Below are 17,491 nucleotides of genomic sequence, written 5' to 3'. Positions count from 1 at the left end.
GAGAGAGGAAGGGAAGGAGGGAGAAAGAGGCAGGGACAAATTGGAGAAGGGGAGAGATCAGATCAATTGGAAAATATGATTATGAACAATAAGAAGTATTTAAAACTTTTTATACCAGACATTGAGAAGAAATTAACTGTGTACTTACTGTGCATCCTGGAGGTAATGGCCAATGGTCCTGGGTCATCATGGCAATGCGGGTAAGCGCCTCCCTATCTAGCTGTAAGTCCTCCATTGTGGATAGATTACTCCGTTTTCTCTCTCTCTCTCTCTCTCTCTCTCTCTCTCTCTCTCTCTCTCTCTCTCTCTCTCTCTCTCTCTCTCTCTCTCTCTCTCTCTCTCTCTCTCTCTCTCTCTCTCTCTCTCTCTCTCTCTCTCTCTCTCTCTCTCTCTCTCTCACACACACACACACACACACACAACACACACACACGAGCCGATAGGTGAAAGGTGAAAACAACTTCAGGAAATCAAAAAAGGACTTGAACCCCAGCCTTCTAGTACCTGTGAAGTAGAAAACACGCAGAGCAACCAAGCCAGCACTTCTTCCCAGGGGCTTTGTCAGGATGCGATCAGGCTCGCTGCCAGTTCGGTTGATTGCGTCAATGGTTGTGCCTGTTTTCAATCTTTCCGCAAGGTGGCTCAAACTCTCCGTGTTTGGTAAATTCTCAGTACAATGCTCATGTGCTTTCAAATTGGTCCTGATATTCTTCCAGAAACTAACAACATCACTGCTCAAATGAGAGTCTCTTTTTCCAAAAATGCGACAACAAAAACAAAAAAGATGCATCAGCTCTACTTGAATACACAAGCCATGTCCGTGTAAGATGGTGCCGACAGAAATGCTGCAAATTCGTAGTATTTTGTGTTTTTGTGTGTTTTTTCTTACATTATTAGCCTCCCAAAAATGTTGTGTTATTACATACAGCCGGAAATAACTTTTGGATATCAAAGCGGTGGTGACTTACCAGCATTACATCCAGGAATACGACTTTCCCGAGTTGGATCCTTTGTTCGTACCACCCAGAGCAATTTAACTTATTCCAGAGGCTGCTCCAAAACACTGCTGGCGGAGAAGAGGTATTCGGAGTGGACTCCTAGTTCTACTCAGGAGGCGTGCACACCATCCACCACTTTGGAGTATATTACTTGCTAATCTTCAGTCTCTGGATAATGAAGTGGACGAGCTAAGGGCGAGAATCTCCTTCCAAAGAGACATCGGGGATTGCAACATACTCTGTTTCACGGAAACATGGCTCTCTTGGGATATATTGTCCCCGTCCATACAGCCATCTGGGTTCTCAGTACATCGCACAGACAGGAATAAAGAACTCTCCGGGAAGAAGAAAGCCAGGGGTGTATGTTTCATGATTAACTACTCATGGTGTGGTTGTGATAACATACAGAAACTCAAGTCATTTTCTTCACCGACCGAGAATACCTCACAAACAAATGCCGACCGTATTACCTCCCAAGAGAATTCTCTTCGGTTATAGTCACAGCCGTGTATTTTACCCCTCAAGCCGATACCACGACGGCCCTCAAAGAACTACACTGGACTTTATACAAACTGGAAACCACATATCCTGAGTCTGCATTTATTGTAGCTGGGGATTGTGACAATGTCAATTTGAGGAAAACACTACCGAAGTTCTACCAACACATTGACTGTAGTACTCGCGCTGGTAAAACATTGGACCACTGCTAGTTGGTTGTGTTAGCTGGGGCAAAACTGAGACCAATCAGGCCCTCGAGGACTGGAATTGCCCACCCCTGCCCTAGACCCTCTTCAATTTGCTTACCGCCCCAAAAGATCCACAGACAATGCAATCACCATCACACTGCCCTATCCCATCTGGACAAGAGGAAAACCTATGTAAGAATGCTGCCCTGTGCAACTGGGTCCTGGACTTTCTGACGGGCCGCCCCCAGGTGGTGAAGGAAGGAAACAACACTTCCACTTCGCTGATCCTCAACACAGGGGCCCCACAAGGGTGCATGCTCAGCCCCCTCCTGTACTCCCTATTCACCCATGACTGCGTGGCCACGCACGCCTCCAACTCAATCATCAAGTTTGCAGATGACACAACAGTAGTAGGCCTGATTTCCAACAATGTCCGAGAGAGATTTACACTGTTATCAAAATCTCACGCCAGGGTTAAGCCTACACAAAACACAGCCCTTATTTTAAGTGTTTCTAAAATCCCCTGTGGGAAAAATTTATGGTGGAGAAATGATTGGAACACAATCACTTTTTACATCCTCACTATTCATGTTAATAAATTAGTCTGTCAATTTAAACTAAGCAAACTGCTAAATCGTTCAGTTTACATCTTGCCTAGGCTACTGTGGGCTATCTGAAATTAGATGTAGGCCTATCAGGGGCTATAGGCTACCTGCATCTAGCTAAGRTTCTAATTAAGCAAAGTTTAATTAGAATCATAAACCCAGATTTTAGTCTATAGCCTATGTATATTTGTCCTTGTGTTTTAGGTCATTCTGAATTGTGAATGTCTCCCAGTGTCTGTTGGAAAGCCGACTGAACCATGTTTTCCTCTAGGATTCTGCCTGTGGCTGCCTGTGTTTATGTTTATCCCCGCAAAAAAACTCCCTAGTCCTTGCTGATGATTAGCATATCCATAACATGATGTAGCCACCAACATGCTTGAAAATATTAAGAATGGTACTCAGTGATGTGTTTGATTGGCCCCAAACATTAGGATAACTAGTCAGTTGCACAACTGAATGCATTCAACCGAAATGTGTGTTCTGCATTTGAACCAACCCCTCTAAATCAGAGAGGTGCGGGGGGCTGCCTTAATCAACGTCCATGGCACCCGGGGAATAGTTGTTGTTGGGGGTTAACTTCCTTGCTTATGGGCAAAATGGGAGATTTTGTCACCTTGCCTGCTCGGGAATTAGATTCAGCAACCTTTCAGTTACTGGCCCAATGCTATAAACCACTAGGCTACCTGCCGCCCATACGCTTTGTATTCAGGACAAAGTAATTTTCTTTGACACATTTTTTGCAGTATTACTTTAGTGCCTTATTACAAACATGTTSCATGCTTTGGAATATTTTTATTCTGTACAGGCTTCCTCCTTTTCACTCTGTCATTTATGCTAGTATTGTTGGTATTAATGTTGGTCAATTTCTTCAAAAGACGATCAGGTCTATATAATTATCAAACGTATATATTGGTAGTAGAAAGGAAACACAAACTCTTTGTTTAAGTATTAGGATTCTCCTTTAGTAGTACAATTGTATGGCAGAGGTTGGTAGAGTACGGTATATGATAGCTTTCCCCAGGTTCTGCGAGGTGTCTAAGACATCCTGCAGCTTATATAGGTATAGGTTCATAACAAGGTGACATTTCACAACAGATAAGTCTAAGCATCTTCTGCCAGGTGATGGTTTCCGTAAGACCTGCAGTGGCCTTGTGTTCTCAGAAAAACAGTCGTATTCTCAGAACCTCAGACAGTCACGGTGGGACCCAGACAGGAGGAGTATGAGCGTAGGCAGTTTCCACCTTCTGATAGTGTCTGCAGGGCATATCACTGAAATCAGGTTTTAACACACACACAGAGGTCTCCTGAGAGGAGACCTTACAGTTCATCATAGCACAATTTATTAACCCTTTAAAAGGTATGAGTGTCACGCCCTGACCTTAGAGATCCTTTTTATGTCTCTATTTTGGTTTGGTCAGGGCGTGAGTTGGGGTGGGTATTCTATGTTCTATGATTTGTATTTCTTTGTGTTTGGCCGGGTGTGGTTCTCAATCAGAGGCAGCTGTCTATCGTTGTCTCTGATTGAGAACCATACTTAGGTAGCCCTTTTTTCCACCTGTCTTTGTGGGAAGTTGACATTGTTTAGGGCACATAGCCTGTAGCTTCATGGTTTGTTTTTGTAGTGTTAATTGTTTTGTTCGGCGTGTTTTCAAATAAAGAGAAAATGTACACTCACCACGCTGCACCTTGGTCCTCTTTTGTCGACAGCCGTGACAATGAGGCCTTGGTTTAACCCCTTCAGTAACTACAATATTTTTGATCCATCCTCAGTTATCTCCTGTCACAGCCATTAAACTGGAGAAATTCCTGAGCGGTTTCCTTCCTCTCCGGCAACTGAGTTAGGATGGACACCTGTATATCTTAGTGACTGGGAGTAATTCAAAGTGTAGTTAATAACTTCACCATGCTCGAAGGGATATTCAAAAAAAATGTTCATCTACCAATAGGTGCCCTTCTTTGCGAACCATTGGAAAACCTCCCTAGTCTTTGTGGTTGAATCTGTGCTTGAAATTCACTGCTCGACTGAGGGACCTTGCAGAAAATTGTATGTGTGGGGTAGACTGGGCAGTTAAACATTATTATTGCATACAGAATAAGCCCATGCAACTTATGTGACTTGTTATGCACATTTTTATTCCTAAACTTATTTAGACGTGTGTCGTGGAAAATTGCAAGATTATGTTATAATGCTTGTATTACATTATAATAGTTGTTACATTCGACAGAATAGAGTATTGCGTGTGTGTTCCACTGAGGATTGGCCTCTATGAGATAGCACTGACAGAGGAGATTTAGGATGTCTTTGGGTGATAAAACCTAAAGAGCATTCCAGATAACATGAGGTAATGGTTCTGTGCTATGAAGTACCAGGAACGAGATTAGAACCTCGTTTTAGAGATCAAACTGAGCGATAATTTATAGTGAATGCTATCTGGCTAAGGGATACTCCTTTCTCAAGTAAAAGTCTCTTTGTGAAGAGTTCCTAAGATCTGTGGTTCGCCATGTAGGTTGAGAGGGGTGTATCTTGGCTATAAAAGATCTTTGTAATTTTCTGTAGTCACTTTTCAATGGTTCATTAGGGATAGCGCATCATTGAAAGTCAAAAAAGGCTATTGCAAAGCTCTTATTATTATTAAAGATGTCATTTAAGTATAACTCTGACTGGTGTGTAGTTTGTAACTCTCCTCATTTGGTAATGCAGAAAAATGCCACCACATTTGCTATAACAGAAGTGTTGAATACTCATTGACTCATGGCTTTACATTTTTTTTTCTTTTTACATTTCTTAAAACATAATTCCACTTGGATATCATGGGGAATTGTGTAGATCAGTGACACAAAATATAAATGTAATCATTTTAAAATTCAGTCTGTTACACCACAAAATGTGGAAAAAGCCAAGGCGTGTGAATACTTTCTTAAGACACTGTATATTTACCATTTGTGAGTGTGTGATATGGGGGTTGGAGACATGTTTATTTTGACATTACAAAGAAACTTTTATAAACAATAGCAACACTGTCATGTTGCACTGAGCCTTGCTGTTGGAAAACCACATCAGTGTCCAACTTTCGGCTTTCTCAGAATCACCGCCTCTGATTTCACTCCTCGACTTTCGTCTACACTCGGTTGCTTTTGCCTTACCACTCAAACGAGCCCATGGTGAAAGTTGATGGGAGATTGTGGGGGGGTTTGAAAATAAAGGAGAGCCGCACACTCTAAGAGCTCAGATGCAAAAATGTAATGTCCAACGTTTCGACAGGCAAGCTGTCTTCATCAGGGTATAATCACGACGTTTTCCACTCCGCTAGCCAGCACCTCGCCTAAATAGGTGTGAGTTTCTTTTTCCTCTAGATTGTGGGGGGTACCTTAAAAAGAGCTGGTTGGATAGAGAGTTATTTCATGCTAATTTATTAAATTATGCCCATATGTATATRCAAATCAGTTGTTTTCAAACATTATTATTCTATCAATATAATAACAGAACATATAAAAGGGCCATATATGGTTTAAAAACGTTGGCAAGTATTTTTGATATTTCACAGTCAGTCCCACCAATGTCTGAATTCCACTGATTTTCTGTCTCTCATACAAATATTTATTTGCTATAATAGTCAATATTTGACAGATTTTTTTTTCTCATTAAAAATGGTTAAGTATCTTACCCCATTATGCAGCTGTTACATTTATCAAAACTGTATTTTGGACCTTTTTATCCATTTTGACGACCATTGCTGATGTTGGTAGGGGGTCTGTCTGCATTATGGGGATTCAGTTCTATGGCCAATGAAAGCACTGTTTCCTGTCCAACTTCAGGTAACTTCTACCCAAACACACTGCATGAAGGGAATCTGGAGCGTTTCTTCTTCTTCACATTAATGGCCACAAATACTCTGGTGTTCTGGTGGATATCTTACAGGTACAATATGAGAACTTCTCTTCAGCAGTCTAATAGTCAAATTTGAGAATTCCTTTAACCCCGTTTACCCCATCTCATTTGAATGGGTATCAATCTAGTCATTGCAAAGGAGAAGACGAGAGTTCTTTCAATCTTAGCATTCAAGATTTTCAGTGATTTTTGTGACCATAAAAGTGAAAGTTCATTACATTCATGTTGCATTGTTATTATGGATAAATAGTGATTGCTGTGTCTAATTTCACTCTGCCAGTAATGGAGACAACACTGAGAGAAAAATAAACATTTACTGATATAAGCCGAACTCATCTTTGGTATAGGGCTCAGGGGCAATTTAGACCTGTAAAAAACAACTTTAGTAACAGGGGCTCATTAACATATTTCCCAGAGTTCTATTGATGGTGTCTTCCACTATTAGTGCGATTTCTGTATCAGTTAGGAGTATGATTTATGGGCACTCGTATGAGGAGCATTGTATAAAGCTTCAGTGTAATAATGGATAATCATATTGGAAAACAAATTATCTGTGTAAAAACAAAGCCTTGGTTCTATGAACTAGTTCGACAGTAAAAGAGAAGTTTCCTTCACTTTTTACTGTTTGTGCTGAGGTATAAGGTACCAGGCCTGGCCAGAAGAGGGCAGAAGTGATGTCACTGGACAGAATAGAGACAGACAACCCAACAAATCATTCTCACTTTTAATGAACTAATATAGTAGAGTAGAGCATAGTATACATACATTATTATAATATGATAAGTCAAAGTTATGGCTAGTTATGGTTAGTAAAGTACAAAGTGACCGGTATCCTACCCTACTTACATCACAAAGTCTAAACACATTGTCTTACGGTTTGCATTGAATATGTTGAACAGCAGCTGAACTTATTGTTCGCTGTACACACAGGGAGATGCCAATCAACAGGGCTTTTTCAACGTTTTCAAAAAGTACAAAAATRACCGTCCCACTTTACAATGTGTTCCTAAAACTTTTCCATTTGCACAGTAGTTCCATAGGGAAGTATTGTAATCTAGGTTCACATTTTACACAGTACATATTAAGTTAGTTACTACTCAAAAATGGTGTCACTATCCTCACAGATGAACCAACCCCAAACCCAGGGTAGAGGGGCTGAGTGAATGTGGTCTTGACTCCGTGAAGGAGGGTCATGGTGTCTGAGACGGTCACGCTGTAAAAGGACAGAGTTCCTGCCCCGTGGTCCAAGTACACTCCGACTCTGGAATCTGAGCGGATGGCAGGGATAGAAGTCTCTTTACCATTATGGTAGAAACAGCATCTAGATGCAGAGCAGTACAACCTCCAGGACTGGTCATTAGCACCAAACCAACACTCACAACCACTTCCTCTCCTGCTRATCCCTTTATATGAGACAGCTACATCAACCTCCACCCCGGTCCACTCTACCTCCCAGTAGCAGGGTTCAGACACACTCCAGACACCCTCTCTACACAACACCTGTTTCCAGTGGCTAAATCTATGTTCATGGTTGGGATAGGCCTGGATCTTATGATTCCTGGTCACCTTTCTGTTCCCCTCAGACAGACACAGGAGTTGATGTGCTGTGTTGGGATCCAATGTCAGCGGGCAGCAGTCTAGGAAGAGGAGAAATAGTGTCAAATTATTATATATATATATATAAGACCCTGTGAATTGAAGGTTATTTTATTGACAAGCCAGTCAACCAATCTCTGCTCCCATATGTTGGCCAATCACCTTCTTGGCGCTCTTCCCTTGGGTGTTAGGGGAGTTTTATTTTCTCTAAAAGAGCGGGAAATGGGCATACAGGAGAAGAGATGACCTAGTCAAGTTGATAAGTGCATCCACTAAACTGTGTAGGCTTAGTGTTTGAATAATGTTTGCTATGCTAACATATTCATGCTACTGTTTGGTTTTCGCCTTCTATTCATTGCTTAATAAAATGTTAACAATTTCCGGGGGGGAACAAAAACGGTTACTTTGGAGGTGACTACAAGTATTTGAATAAAGATCTGAGAAAGCAACTACTTTTTCAAAATATTTGAATACAGATCTCAGGAAGTGACTACTTTTCTGAAACTATTGGATTGGCTGCCTTCAACTAATGGCAGGGCTGTATCTGGAACTGCATGTTGAAGATGGAAATAGAATGAGTAGAGCACACACAATCTAATATACTATTCCAAGACATGCATCTGTTGGTCACACTGTTGGTACCTTTACAAAAAAAAGGTAGGGGCGTGGATCAGAATACCAGTCGGTATCTGGTGTGACCACCATTTGCCTCATGCAGTGTGACATCTCCTTCGCATAGAGTTGATCATGCTGTTGATTGTGGCCTGTGGAATGTTGTCCCACTCCAAATGGCTGTGCGAAGTTGCTGGATATTGGCGGAAAATGGAACACGCTGTCATACACGTCAATCCGGGGCATCCCAAAACGTGCTCAATGGGTGACATGTCTGGTGAGTATGCGGGCCATGGAAGAACTGGGACATTTTCAGCTCCTAGGAATTGAGTACAGTTTCTTGCAACATGGGGCCGTGCATTATCATGCTGAAACATGAGGTGATGACAGTGGATGAATTGCAGGACAATGGGCCTCATGATCTCGTCATGGTATCTCTGTGCATTAAAATTGCAGTCGTTAAAATGCAATTGTGTTCGTAGCTTATGCCTGCCCATACCATAACCCCACCGTCACCACGGGGCTCTCTGTTCACAATGTTTATCAGCAATCTGCTCACCCACGTGGTCTGCAGTTGTGAAGACTGTTGGATGTACTGGAAAATTCTTTAAAGCGATTTTGGAGGCAGGCTTATGGCAAAGAAATGAACATATATTCTCTGGTAACAGAGCTGGTGGACATTCCTGCATTCAGCATGCCAATTGCACTGCCTCAATTTGGGACATCTCACCAGGAGGGATGTAAACACATTTGTGCACATTTTAGAAAGAAGCTTTTTGTGCATATGGAACATTTCTGGGATATTTTATTTCAGCTCATGAAACATGGGACCAACACTTTACATATTGCGTTTATATTTTTGTTCAGTGTATACATACACAGTACCAGTCAAAAGATGACACACCTACTCATTCAAGGGTTTCTTTATTTTTACTATTTTCTACATTGTAGAATAGTGAAGACATAATTATGAAATAACATATATGGAATCAAGTAGTAACCAAAAAGGTGTTAAACAAATCAAATAGCCACCCTTTGCCTTGATGACAGCTTTGCACACTCGTGGCATTCTCCAAACCAGCTCATGAGGAATGCTTTTCCAACAGTCTTGAAGGAGTTCCCACATATGCTGAGCACTTGTTGGCTGCTTTTCCTTCACTCTGCGGTCCAACTCATCCCAAACCATCTCAATTGGGTTGAGGTCAGGTGATTGTGTAGGCCAGGTCATCTGATGCAGCACTCCATTACTCTCCTTAGTCAAATAGCCCATACACAGCCTGGAGGTGTGTTGGGTCAATGTCCTGTATGTATGTATGTATGTATGTATGTATGTATGTATGTATGTATGTATGTATGTATGTATGTATGTATGTATGTATGTATGTATGTATGTATGTGCTTAGTTTTACCCTAATACAAGGGCCTGAAACTCATACAATCCACATCAAATTGAACCAAATCCACATCCATCATTACCATATTTCCCAGCATGCTCTATATAAACCATATTCGACTACCTCAAGTATTTGTAAAGTTGGTATCTTCAAATAAACTACAAAAAAAAACGATTTTCTGCCCAGGTCTGGTTGGAGAAACATTTTAAGCATCTGTTTGGTTCTTATTGGACCACTTGTGGTGGGTCAGATCCCTAACAATCAGTGTTCTATAGCAGTCAGTGTTCTATAGCAGTCAGTGCTGTATGAGTATATAGCAAGTGAGGTCTCAGAAGCTGACCGCTCAGAATGGTTTAAGCTAGCTGTTATTTTTTTTACAAAGTGAGTGAACATGCATTGTGTGTGTGTGCTTTACTTACATTCTAAGAACTCCTCTCTGGTCTCGGGCTTAGAAGGGCGAACGTTTGGAACTTTAGCCACTATAGGACACAGGCACACCCGTCATTAGGAGGCTATGCAACAAGTTTCAGGAGGGCAACGTCACTCAGCGATGCTAACCTAGCCATCAACGGTACAAACACCGCAAATCATACTGCATTAATCTCTACAGAAGGCACAATAGCAAACATACAAGAGCAMTTATGAGCTTGAAATATGGCTTCTACCAACCTTTCCCGTATATTCTGTCCATTTCCTCCTTGCAGATGTCTTGTAGTCGCTCTTTCAGTTCACCGAGAAATTTCTTCACATGCTTAAACGTGACAATGATGCTGGGTGTACCCTCAGATCCAACAGGGACACAGAGTGACTGGAAATGCTACGACATTGAGAAAGGCTACGGTTATTTTATTTCAGCACATTTCACTTGTTTAAGAGTTCTAGACCTAGTCATTGAAAAGTCAGCCGTGAGTGACATTTAAGTTAGAGATGTCACCTGGAGGAAATGGATGTGATCTTCTGTGTGTGACAGGTGCTCCAGCTCAGCATCTCTCCACCTCAGTCCAGCGACCTCCTGCTCCAGTTGCTTCAGATGCCTTTTCGCTCGACTCACTTGAGCCTTCTCTTGGGCGCTGATCAGCTCCTTCACCTCAGAGCGCCTTTTCTCAACGGAGTGGATGAGCTCAGTCAAGGTCCTCTCACTGTCAAACAATTCCGCTTGTGCAGAGCGCTGTTAGGACACAAAGAGGGGATCTATTTCAACCATGTAAGAAATTGTATAAGATATTGGTAACTTGTTTTAACCACTTCTCAACATAAGCTATTCTTGGCACAACATGCACCCATCCCCACTACTTTGTCAGACCCACACACACATCCCCTCCCCCATGAATAGGGCCTGTGAAAACAAACGCACATGCAGGATGCCTTTGGATGTGACTAGGACAAAGAACTGTGTGAAAAGCCAATGGAATGTCGACATCAGGCCGAACAGGACTACCCACGACCCAGATCGACCAATCGGAAGGCCAGACGACAAGATCAACCTACTTTGCTTGTTGCCTATATAATCTGTATGTACTGTTTAGAGGGCCCTCTTCCGACGATTCAATACGAGTCAGACAGAAGGAGCCGTGATGCACGATTTACTAAGATATTTTTACATATCAATAAAAGGCCTTATTATATAATAATCCACCTCGTCCTATGTCTCTACTTGATCTCCTGTCTCCAATAAACGTTTTACTAACAGAAACTTGGTAAGCAGAGGATGGTTGTTAAAACCTTTTGAATTTGGCCCATAGAAAGTTYAAGAGACAGGAGGCGAGTGGGAGAAAGATTCYAGAAGGAGAGGTGACCTGTCCGAAGGAGATCGCGATTCAACTCACCCAGGAAACTGATCAAAGAGCTCGAAACTATAAGGTAAGCAGATGCCTGTTTAATCAAAATCTGTATATTGTATTATAGCCAATATCTAAATTGTGATCAGGATTACTGGGGTGAGTATGAATTGCTGTTATATTTATGTGAAATTGTGTAGAATCTAAGGCATTGTGTAAAGATATCTAAGTAATAAAAAGACTTGTTCACACAGTCTGGCACTAGTCGATATTTGATCGACTAGATGTACAGTGAAGAATAAGCTTTAAAAGGACTCAAATAGTCGGGCCATAGCTTATATCAGCTAGGGGTTACCGTGAGGAATCCATAAATAAAGATGAGATCCATATAGTCGGGCAATAGTTGAATTGGCAATCAACTAAAGTGTTACCGTGAGGACCCATAGAAAAAAAATAATAATAATTGAATTAGATTCAAATAGCCGGGCCATAACTGATAAGTGATCGGATAGGGGTTACCGTGAAGAATCTAATGTGAGATCCAAATAGTCGTGCAGTAGTTGAATTGGCAATCAGCTAGGTGTTAACGTGAGGGGTCTAATGTGATATTGTATGCTCAAGTTGTGTTAGCGAAATTAATGGTAGAAGGTATTAAACCTGAAACACTCCAAATCAATGTGGGTAATGGAACGTTCCACGAGGCCGATTGCCACTGATTAGCCATATGCTAAATTGAGGCTGTGTGAAAGGGACCGCCGAGTTAGAATGGGTGGGCTGTTYTGAAGCAATTTTTCTGCTGATGAGTTGACTTGATTTTTCCCTCTCGTGCTGCTGGGATTGACTTAAGGATTAGAATTCATTTGATAATTATTCTAGAAGCGCTAGGATACACCATATATTGTCCCAAAAGGACACGTTTGAAATACTTTGGGAAAGTATTTAATTACCAGAGAGAGATACCAAAACCCCTCCCAGCCAGAGAAACAGTCCACTCTCCTCCACACCTGCAAGACCCTTCATCTCCACTGATAACCTTGCCAACCCACTCAGAGCTTTTGAAATGCTCCCATCCGGACTAGTATTGTTTAGGGACAAACGTGCAACACTGTTCTCCCAATCATTTTACATACACCTCCCTGGTTGGCCAGAATCATGTCCAGTTCTAGTCTATTTTGTCTACTGGTTTGAGAGGTAGCATCCAATGTTCAGCCATCCCCGTAAGTACTGTTGTGGTGTAGTTTAACAAATCATTGTTGATTATAGTAGATATAATTGATCGCAACATTCTGCTTAGCATCAACAATAGCTGGGCCAAACTGGGCATAGATGCCCACAGGCCATCATTCCTGTTTGATGTCTGGTATTCGGGGGGACCCTATTGGGACCCCAAGCATTGTGTGCATGTTATCTGTACCCTCGGCACCAAGGAGCGTCACGGGTTCTGCGTCTCCTGGGTTGGTACCGAGTCTGTGTCATGTGCAGCTCCAGAAGTTGGTTAGCTATAACCTCAATAATAGGCAATGGTGGTATCAGACGCCAAAACACATGTGCAACGACAATTTCCTTTCAAAAATGGGGTCAACCGCCTGGCAGGTCCACACATCCACCATACATCAGCAAACCTCTAGTTAATAGTGGATTTAGTGATGCAGGTAGTAGTAGGGAGCCTCCATAGTCTATACCCCTACCTGTACCAGTGATACAGCTGTAATATCCTCATATGCCTTAACTCCCCACGGTACGCTTCTGGGGAGGGACTTCTGGGAAACAAAACTCAGAGTTTTACAACAAGGTTGAATTTGGCTTAAAACTTTCCAATATACACATCCAACCTTCCCATTACTTAGGGCAAATGGGTGAGCAGCCAGAATAGGTCTGCATGTCCACATACGACACAGTCCTTTCTATTAATGTGTTTTGTAGGCCAACCACATATTCCCCTTTCCTCATAACCAGTTTCAGTCCCCAATTGTTCACTATCTTAGATGTCTTTATATTTATTATCTGTACTAGATTGGAGAGCTTAGGTGATGGCGTGGGACTTGGTCTTGAAGTGGTGGAGGAGGCCGGCTGAACCCTGGTCCGTTGGAACTGGTGGTGGTTCTGGCAGCACTGTGATGGTAACATCCCCATCGTATCCTAATCAGACAGCTCAGACTAAAGCAGTCCTGTAAACCCACCCTCCCAAAGACACAAATCATCAGCCAGAGGTCAAACAACACTTTCACTTCTATGAACGTACACAGTGAGGAAAGGTCGGGGCAGGGAATCTTCATTAGGAGTTGATCCCCGAACTCTATTAGCACCGGTTCTTCTCCTTAACTCGTGATCATTCGGCAGTGTCAGTGTGTCTCCCCTCCAAGGCCGATATGCCCCCAGGTCGAGTGAATCACCTTCTCCTTATTCACTGCAATGCATAAAATCTTGGACATACAGGTTTGGTTACCAAACAGTATCTCATTGTTCTATCTGATTATATATTTACTTCTATGCCATTTTTTAGCTAGAATTTTTTAATTTTAAATAATTGTTATTATCCAATAGGCCCATCCTACTCTAGACCACAATGTCCCCTCCCCCGTTTGATACCTGGCTCTGGCCAGGTATCAACCTTACCTATCTAAAATAATGACTTAGTACATTATAATATAGAAACGTCCCTTTCATTCGCGCGCATATCCAAATCTCCCTTGGGCGTACATTCATATCTATTCTTTCCAATTCTCTGTCAAGTGACTTATCTACTTTAAAATGTATCTGTGCTGCTTATATATGTTAAACCCTTTCTCTCCTTTCTTATTTCACAGCCTACCTTGCTCATTTCCTGGTCCACCTCCCCACTCTACTCAAACTCAAGGTCTCAACAGTGGCGGGGTAGACCATCTGTCTGCCTTTTTCTAATAATAGTCAATAACAATCTATGTGTTCTTTGCAATATTAACTAAGTGCTCACTGTTTTGACTTTATCTATCCAAATGGATTTAAAAATAACAACATGTCTTATAGTGTCAATCTCTAAAGTCCTTACATAACCTTAATAAACCTATCTCTATCTTCAATGGGCCAAAAACAAATGCTACCTTATGGTCAAGAGTTATAAATCATGTATCCCAAATGACACAAATTCATTATCCACACTACATTCTCCCGTGAGTGATCAAGTCACCGGAAAATGCAACGAAAATAGGTCAAAAAGTTACACCTACATTCGTGTTCCATACCATATCTAGGCATACCAAAAAAACCCTTATCTTCTCAAAGTCCCTTGCCTAAATAAAACTCAGAAAGTAAAACTCCTATTCCAATATGAGTGTATTCTTTTAAGATATCTTGTTCTCTGGGAACACGGAAAACCCCTTAACCCAAACGTTAACCAACAAAACAAAACCTAATAATTATGAATATAACCTTAAATCATTCGTTTTAAATTTCCCCGATGTTTCATGTAACACAACTGTGATAAACGTGTACTGTCCCCTTTAAAAACTCCCTGCCAGCCATACCAGGTTGCGAGTCGTTCATTGTTCCCCATAATGAAAACAGATCACGTTTAGAATACGTTACTTATTGTTCGAATTCTCTGGTGTACCTAAAAACAAAACCAATAACTTTCAGCAACTTTTGAAAAGTATCCTCAAGCTATAATGTACACATTTTCCCTCTAAATAACACAACCAATTTTCTCTAGCATAATTTAATACGGCCACACCCGGTGGGGAAAGTACACATTTTATCCCGTTCCTCCTATAATACTCAATGCTAATTCAAAGTTGTGGTTAAAATATATGGATTTGCCAATCATTATCAAATGTTAAATATACAGGTTTAGTATTTTATCAAATAGATTAGTATAGTTTCAATAAAGATATGCGTTTACTAGCGCTCAACCTGTGTTCAGAACGCAGCAACTAGCCAAATAATACCAAAAAAGACTGTCTTATTATGCCTCTAGCCAAAACATCTAGTTACCCCAACTAAGTTTGCAGCAAAACTATCGTATAAGTAAAATCGACTTCTCACTTTCTCCATTCCAAAGTGTAAACTTACCATATACTTCGCTAAATTTATATCGCATGCCAGCAATCCATAACAATAATATCATTAGTCTGTAAATTTACACCTGAATAAGTTATTAAACGTATTCTCTCTACTCCGAATTGGTTTTACGTTTTTTCTCTGTCACCAGCACTACAACAGGCTCCCCGTTTGCTGGGAGACCGTGAGTGCTGCAATACTGCCATCTTCTGTCCATCTCTGTATAGCTCTCCACCCCAGACTTATTCTAAGAGTTAGTGTGTGGAGGAATATCACAAATAAGGGGCCAGATATCCCTAGTCTTGCCCAGGGAGGGGAAATGTCCCTCTAACTGGGTGAGGTTCCTTTTTCAGGGGAGGCGGAGTTTTGATCCGCATCCCCTGAGTCAGGAATGTCTTCATTTGGAATCGGATTAAGCTGTTTAAATCAGCTCTGACTTCTGTCAGTGTTCTAGAAGGGATTGGGGCTGGAGTGCAATGTGTGAGGTGGTGCCAAGGTGCGCCTGATTTACCTTTGACCTGGACTGAGTGTGAAGTAACCTCCCTCACTTCGTACGGTCCAGTCCACCTGGGTTCTAGCCACTTTCTCTTGTGGACTTAAACCCCACCCAGTCACCAATTTTTACTTCCGTGGTGCCGGATCTCTCGTCAGCTCCCCTTCTTGGACCTTGTGAATCTGTTTGGAGAGAGCTGCAGAAAGTTCCGTCAATTATCAGACATTACAATTTGTTGTACATCAAGGGCGGGCATATGACCTCCCTCCTGGTGAACCAAGCATGAGGAGAGAGATGGGTGCCTGCACCTGGCGAGGCTCTCATGGCCATCAATGCCAGGGCAGGGCTTCAACCCAAATCAACTTCAAACCTGCACATACATTTGATTGGCGCGTTTCACGAGGCTTTTGAGATTGTGGCCTGTACACTAACCCAAACTTGTGCACAATACCCAATCTTTCCTCCACCTGTCTCAGGTGTTGGTTACTGAAATGGGACCCGTTTGTCGGATCGGATTTGCCTTGGAACTCCATACCTTGGTATGAGTTCAGTCTGCAGCCACTTAATGACTGACCTGGCATCCTCACGTGCTGTTGGTATTGCTCGACCCATTTGGAAAACCTGTCTACCATTACCAAAAGGTTATTTTTGCTTAATTATATTATTATTTATTTATTTTTTAAACAGTGCTGAACGTGAATTCTTTGCACATCAGATATGCTGCAACTCCATCCCTTCCTTCACTACTTCCTCTAATTCGTTCTCCATAGTGAGGAGTTGCCCTTTTGATGGGGCCACCCCACTGAGGTAACCTGCCTGCGTCCATTTTAGCCTCACTCCTTCCCACACCTTCTAACTTCCTTATAACTGCATCTTTCCCCCTGATCTGTCTTTCATTCTCTGATCTAAGTATTCATTGAAATTTGTGTTTGGGGACGGTGGTCGTGGCCATTTGTGTTAAGCTATGTCTGGCTCTATGCTATTTTGGTGCACTTAGCCCGTCACTGCCAAAACTAGCGATGTATCTCTGGTGCTGACACAGTCTTATCTCTGGTGTCTGTCTCCCCCTTGTGCACAAAGAATTTTATTGCTTTATGTTGGGCGAATTAATTAAATACTTTCCAAAGTATTTCGGCAATATCCTTTTGGAACAATATACTAGTATTATCGAGCGCTTCTATTTAAATATAATATAATTTTAGGAACTATTTTCAAAAAGTTATTATTCGTTTTCACTTTTTCGATTATTTAAATACTTGCCAAAACATTTCAGAAATGTCCTTTTGGGACAATATATTAGTATATTCAAGCGTTTCTAGAATAAATATTTAATTAATTCTAGGACTCATTTTTCTCAAAAAACGAATTAAAAAAAACTAAAAACTCAAAAACTAACTAATTAATA

The 17,491-nt window shown here is 41.5% G+C and overlaps 1 protein-coding gene across 2 annotated transcripts in view; it reads right to left on the bottom strand.

The window, feature by feature from the left end:
- Window positions 1–6,884: 6,884 nt before the first annotated feature.
- The window catches only part of LOC111962131 (tripartite motif-containing protein 16), a 12,792-nt gene continuing 2,185 nt past the window's right edge, over window positions 6,885–17,491 (bottom strand). The window contains exons 3-7 of one of the 2 annotated variants that reach the window (XM_023984980.2): window positions 10,715–10,948; window positions 10,450–10,597; window positions 10,200–10,259; window positions 7,745–7,815; window positions 6,885–7,446 (exon numbers count right to left, since the gene is read on the bottom strand). In XM_023984980.2, coding sequence (XP_023840748.1) covers window positions 7,387–7,446; window positions 7,745–7,815; window positions 10,200–10,259; window positions 10,450–10,597; window positions 10,715–10,948 — 573 coding nt within the window. In that variant the 3' untranslated portion in view covers window positions 6,885–7,386. Of the gene's footprint in view, window positions 7,816–10,199; window positions 10,260–10,449; window positions 10,598–10,714; window positions 10,949–17,491 lie in introns of both variants that reach the window. The other variant, XM_023984979.2, reaches the window with a different exon arrangement.

The sequence above is a fragment of the Salvelinus sp. IW2-2015 genome, linkage group LG4q.1:29, assembly GCF_002910315.2.
Source record: "Salvelinus sp. IW2-2015 linkage group LG4q.1:29, ASM291031v2, whole genome shotgun sequence".
NCBI classification, from domain to species: Eukaryota; Metazoa; Chordata; class Actinopteri; order Salmoniformes; family Salmonidae; genus Salvelinus; species Salvelinus sp. IW2-2015.
The sequence above is the reverse complement of the archived record's forward strand: the minus strand, read 5'-3'. Positions and strand labels throughout refer to the sequence as shown.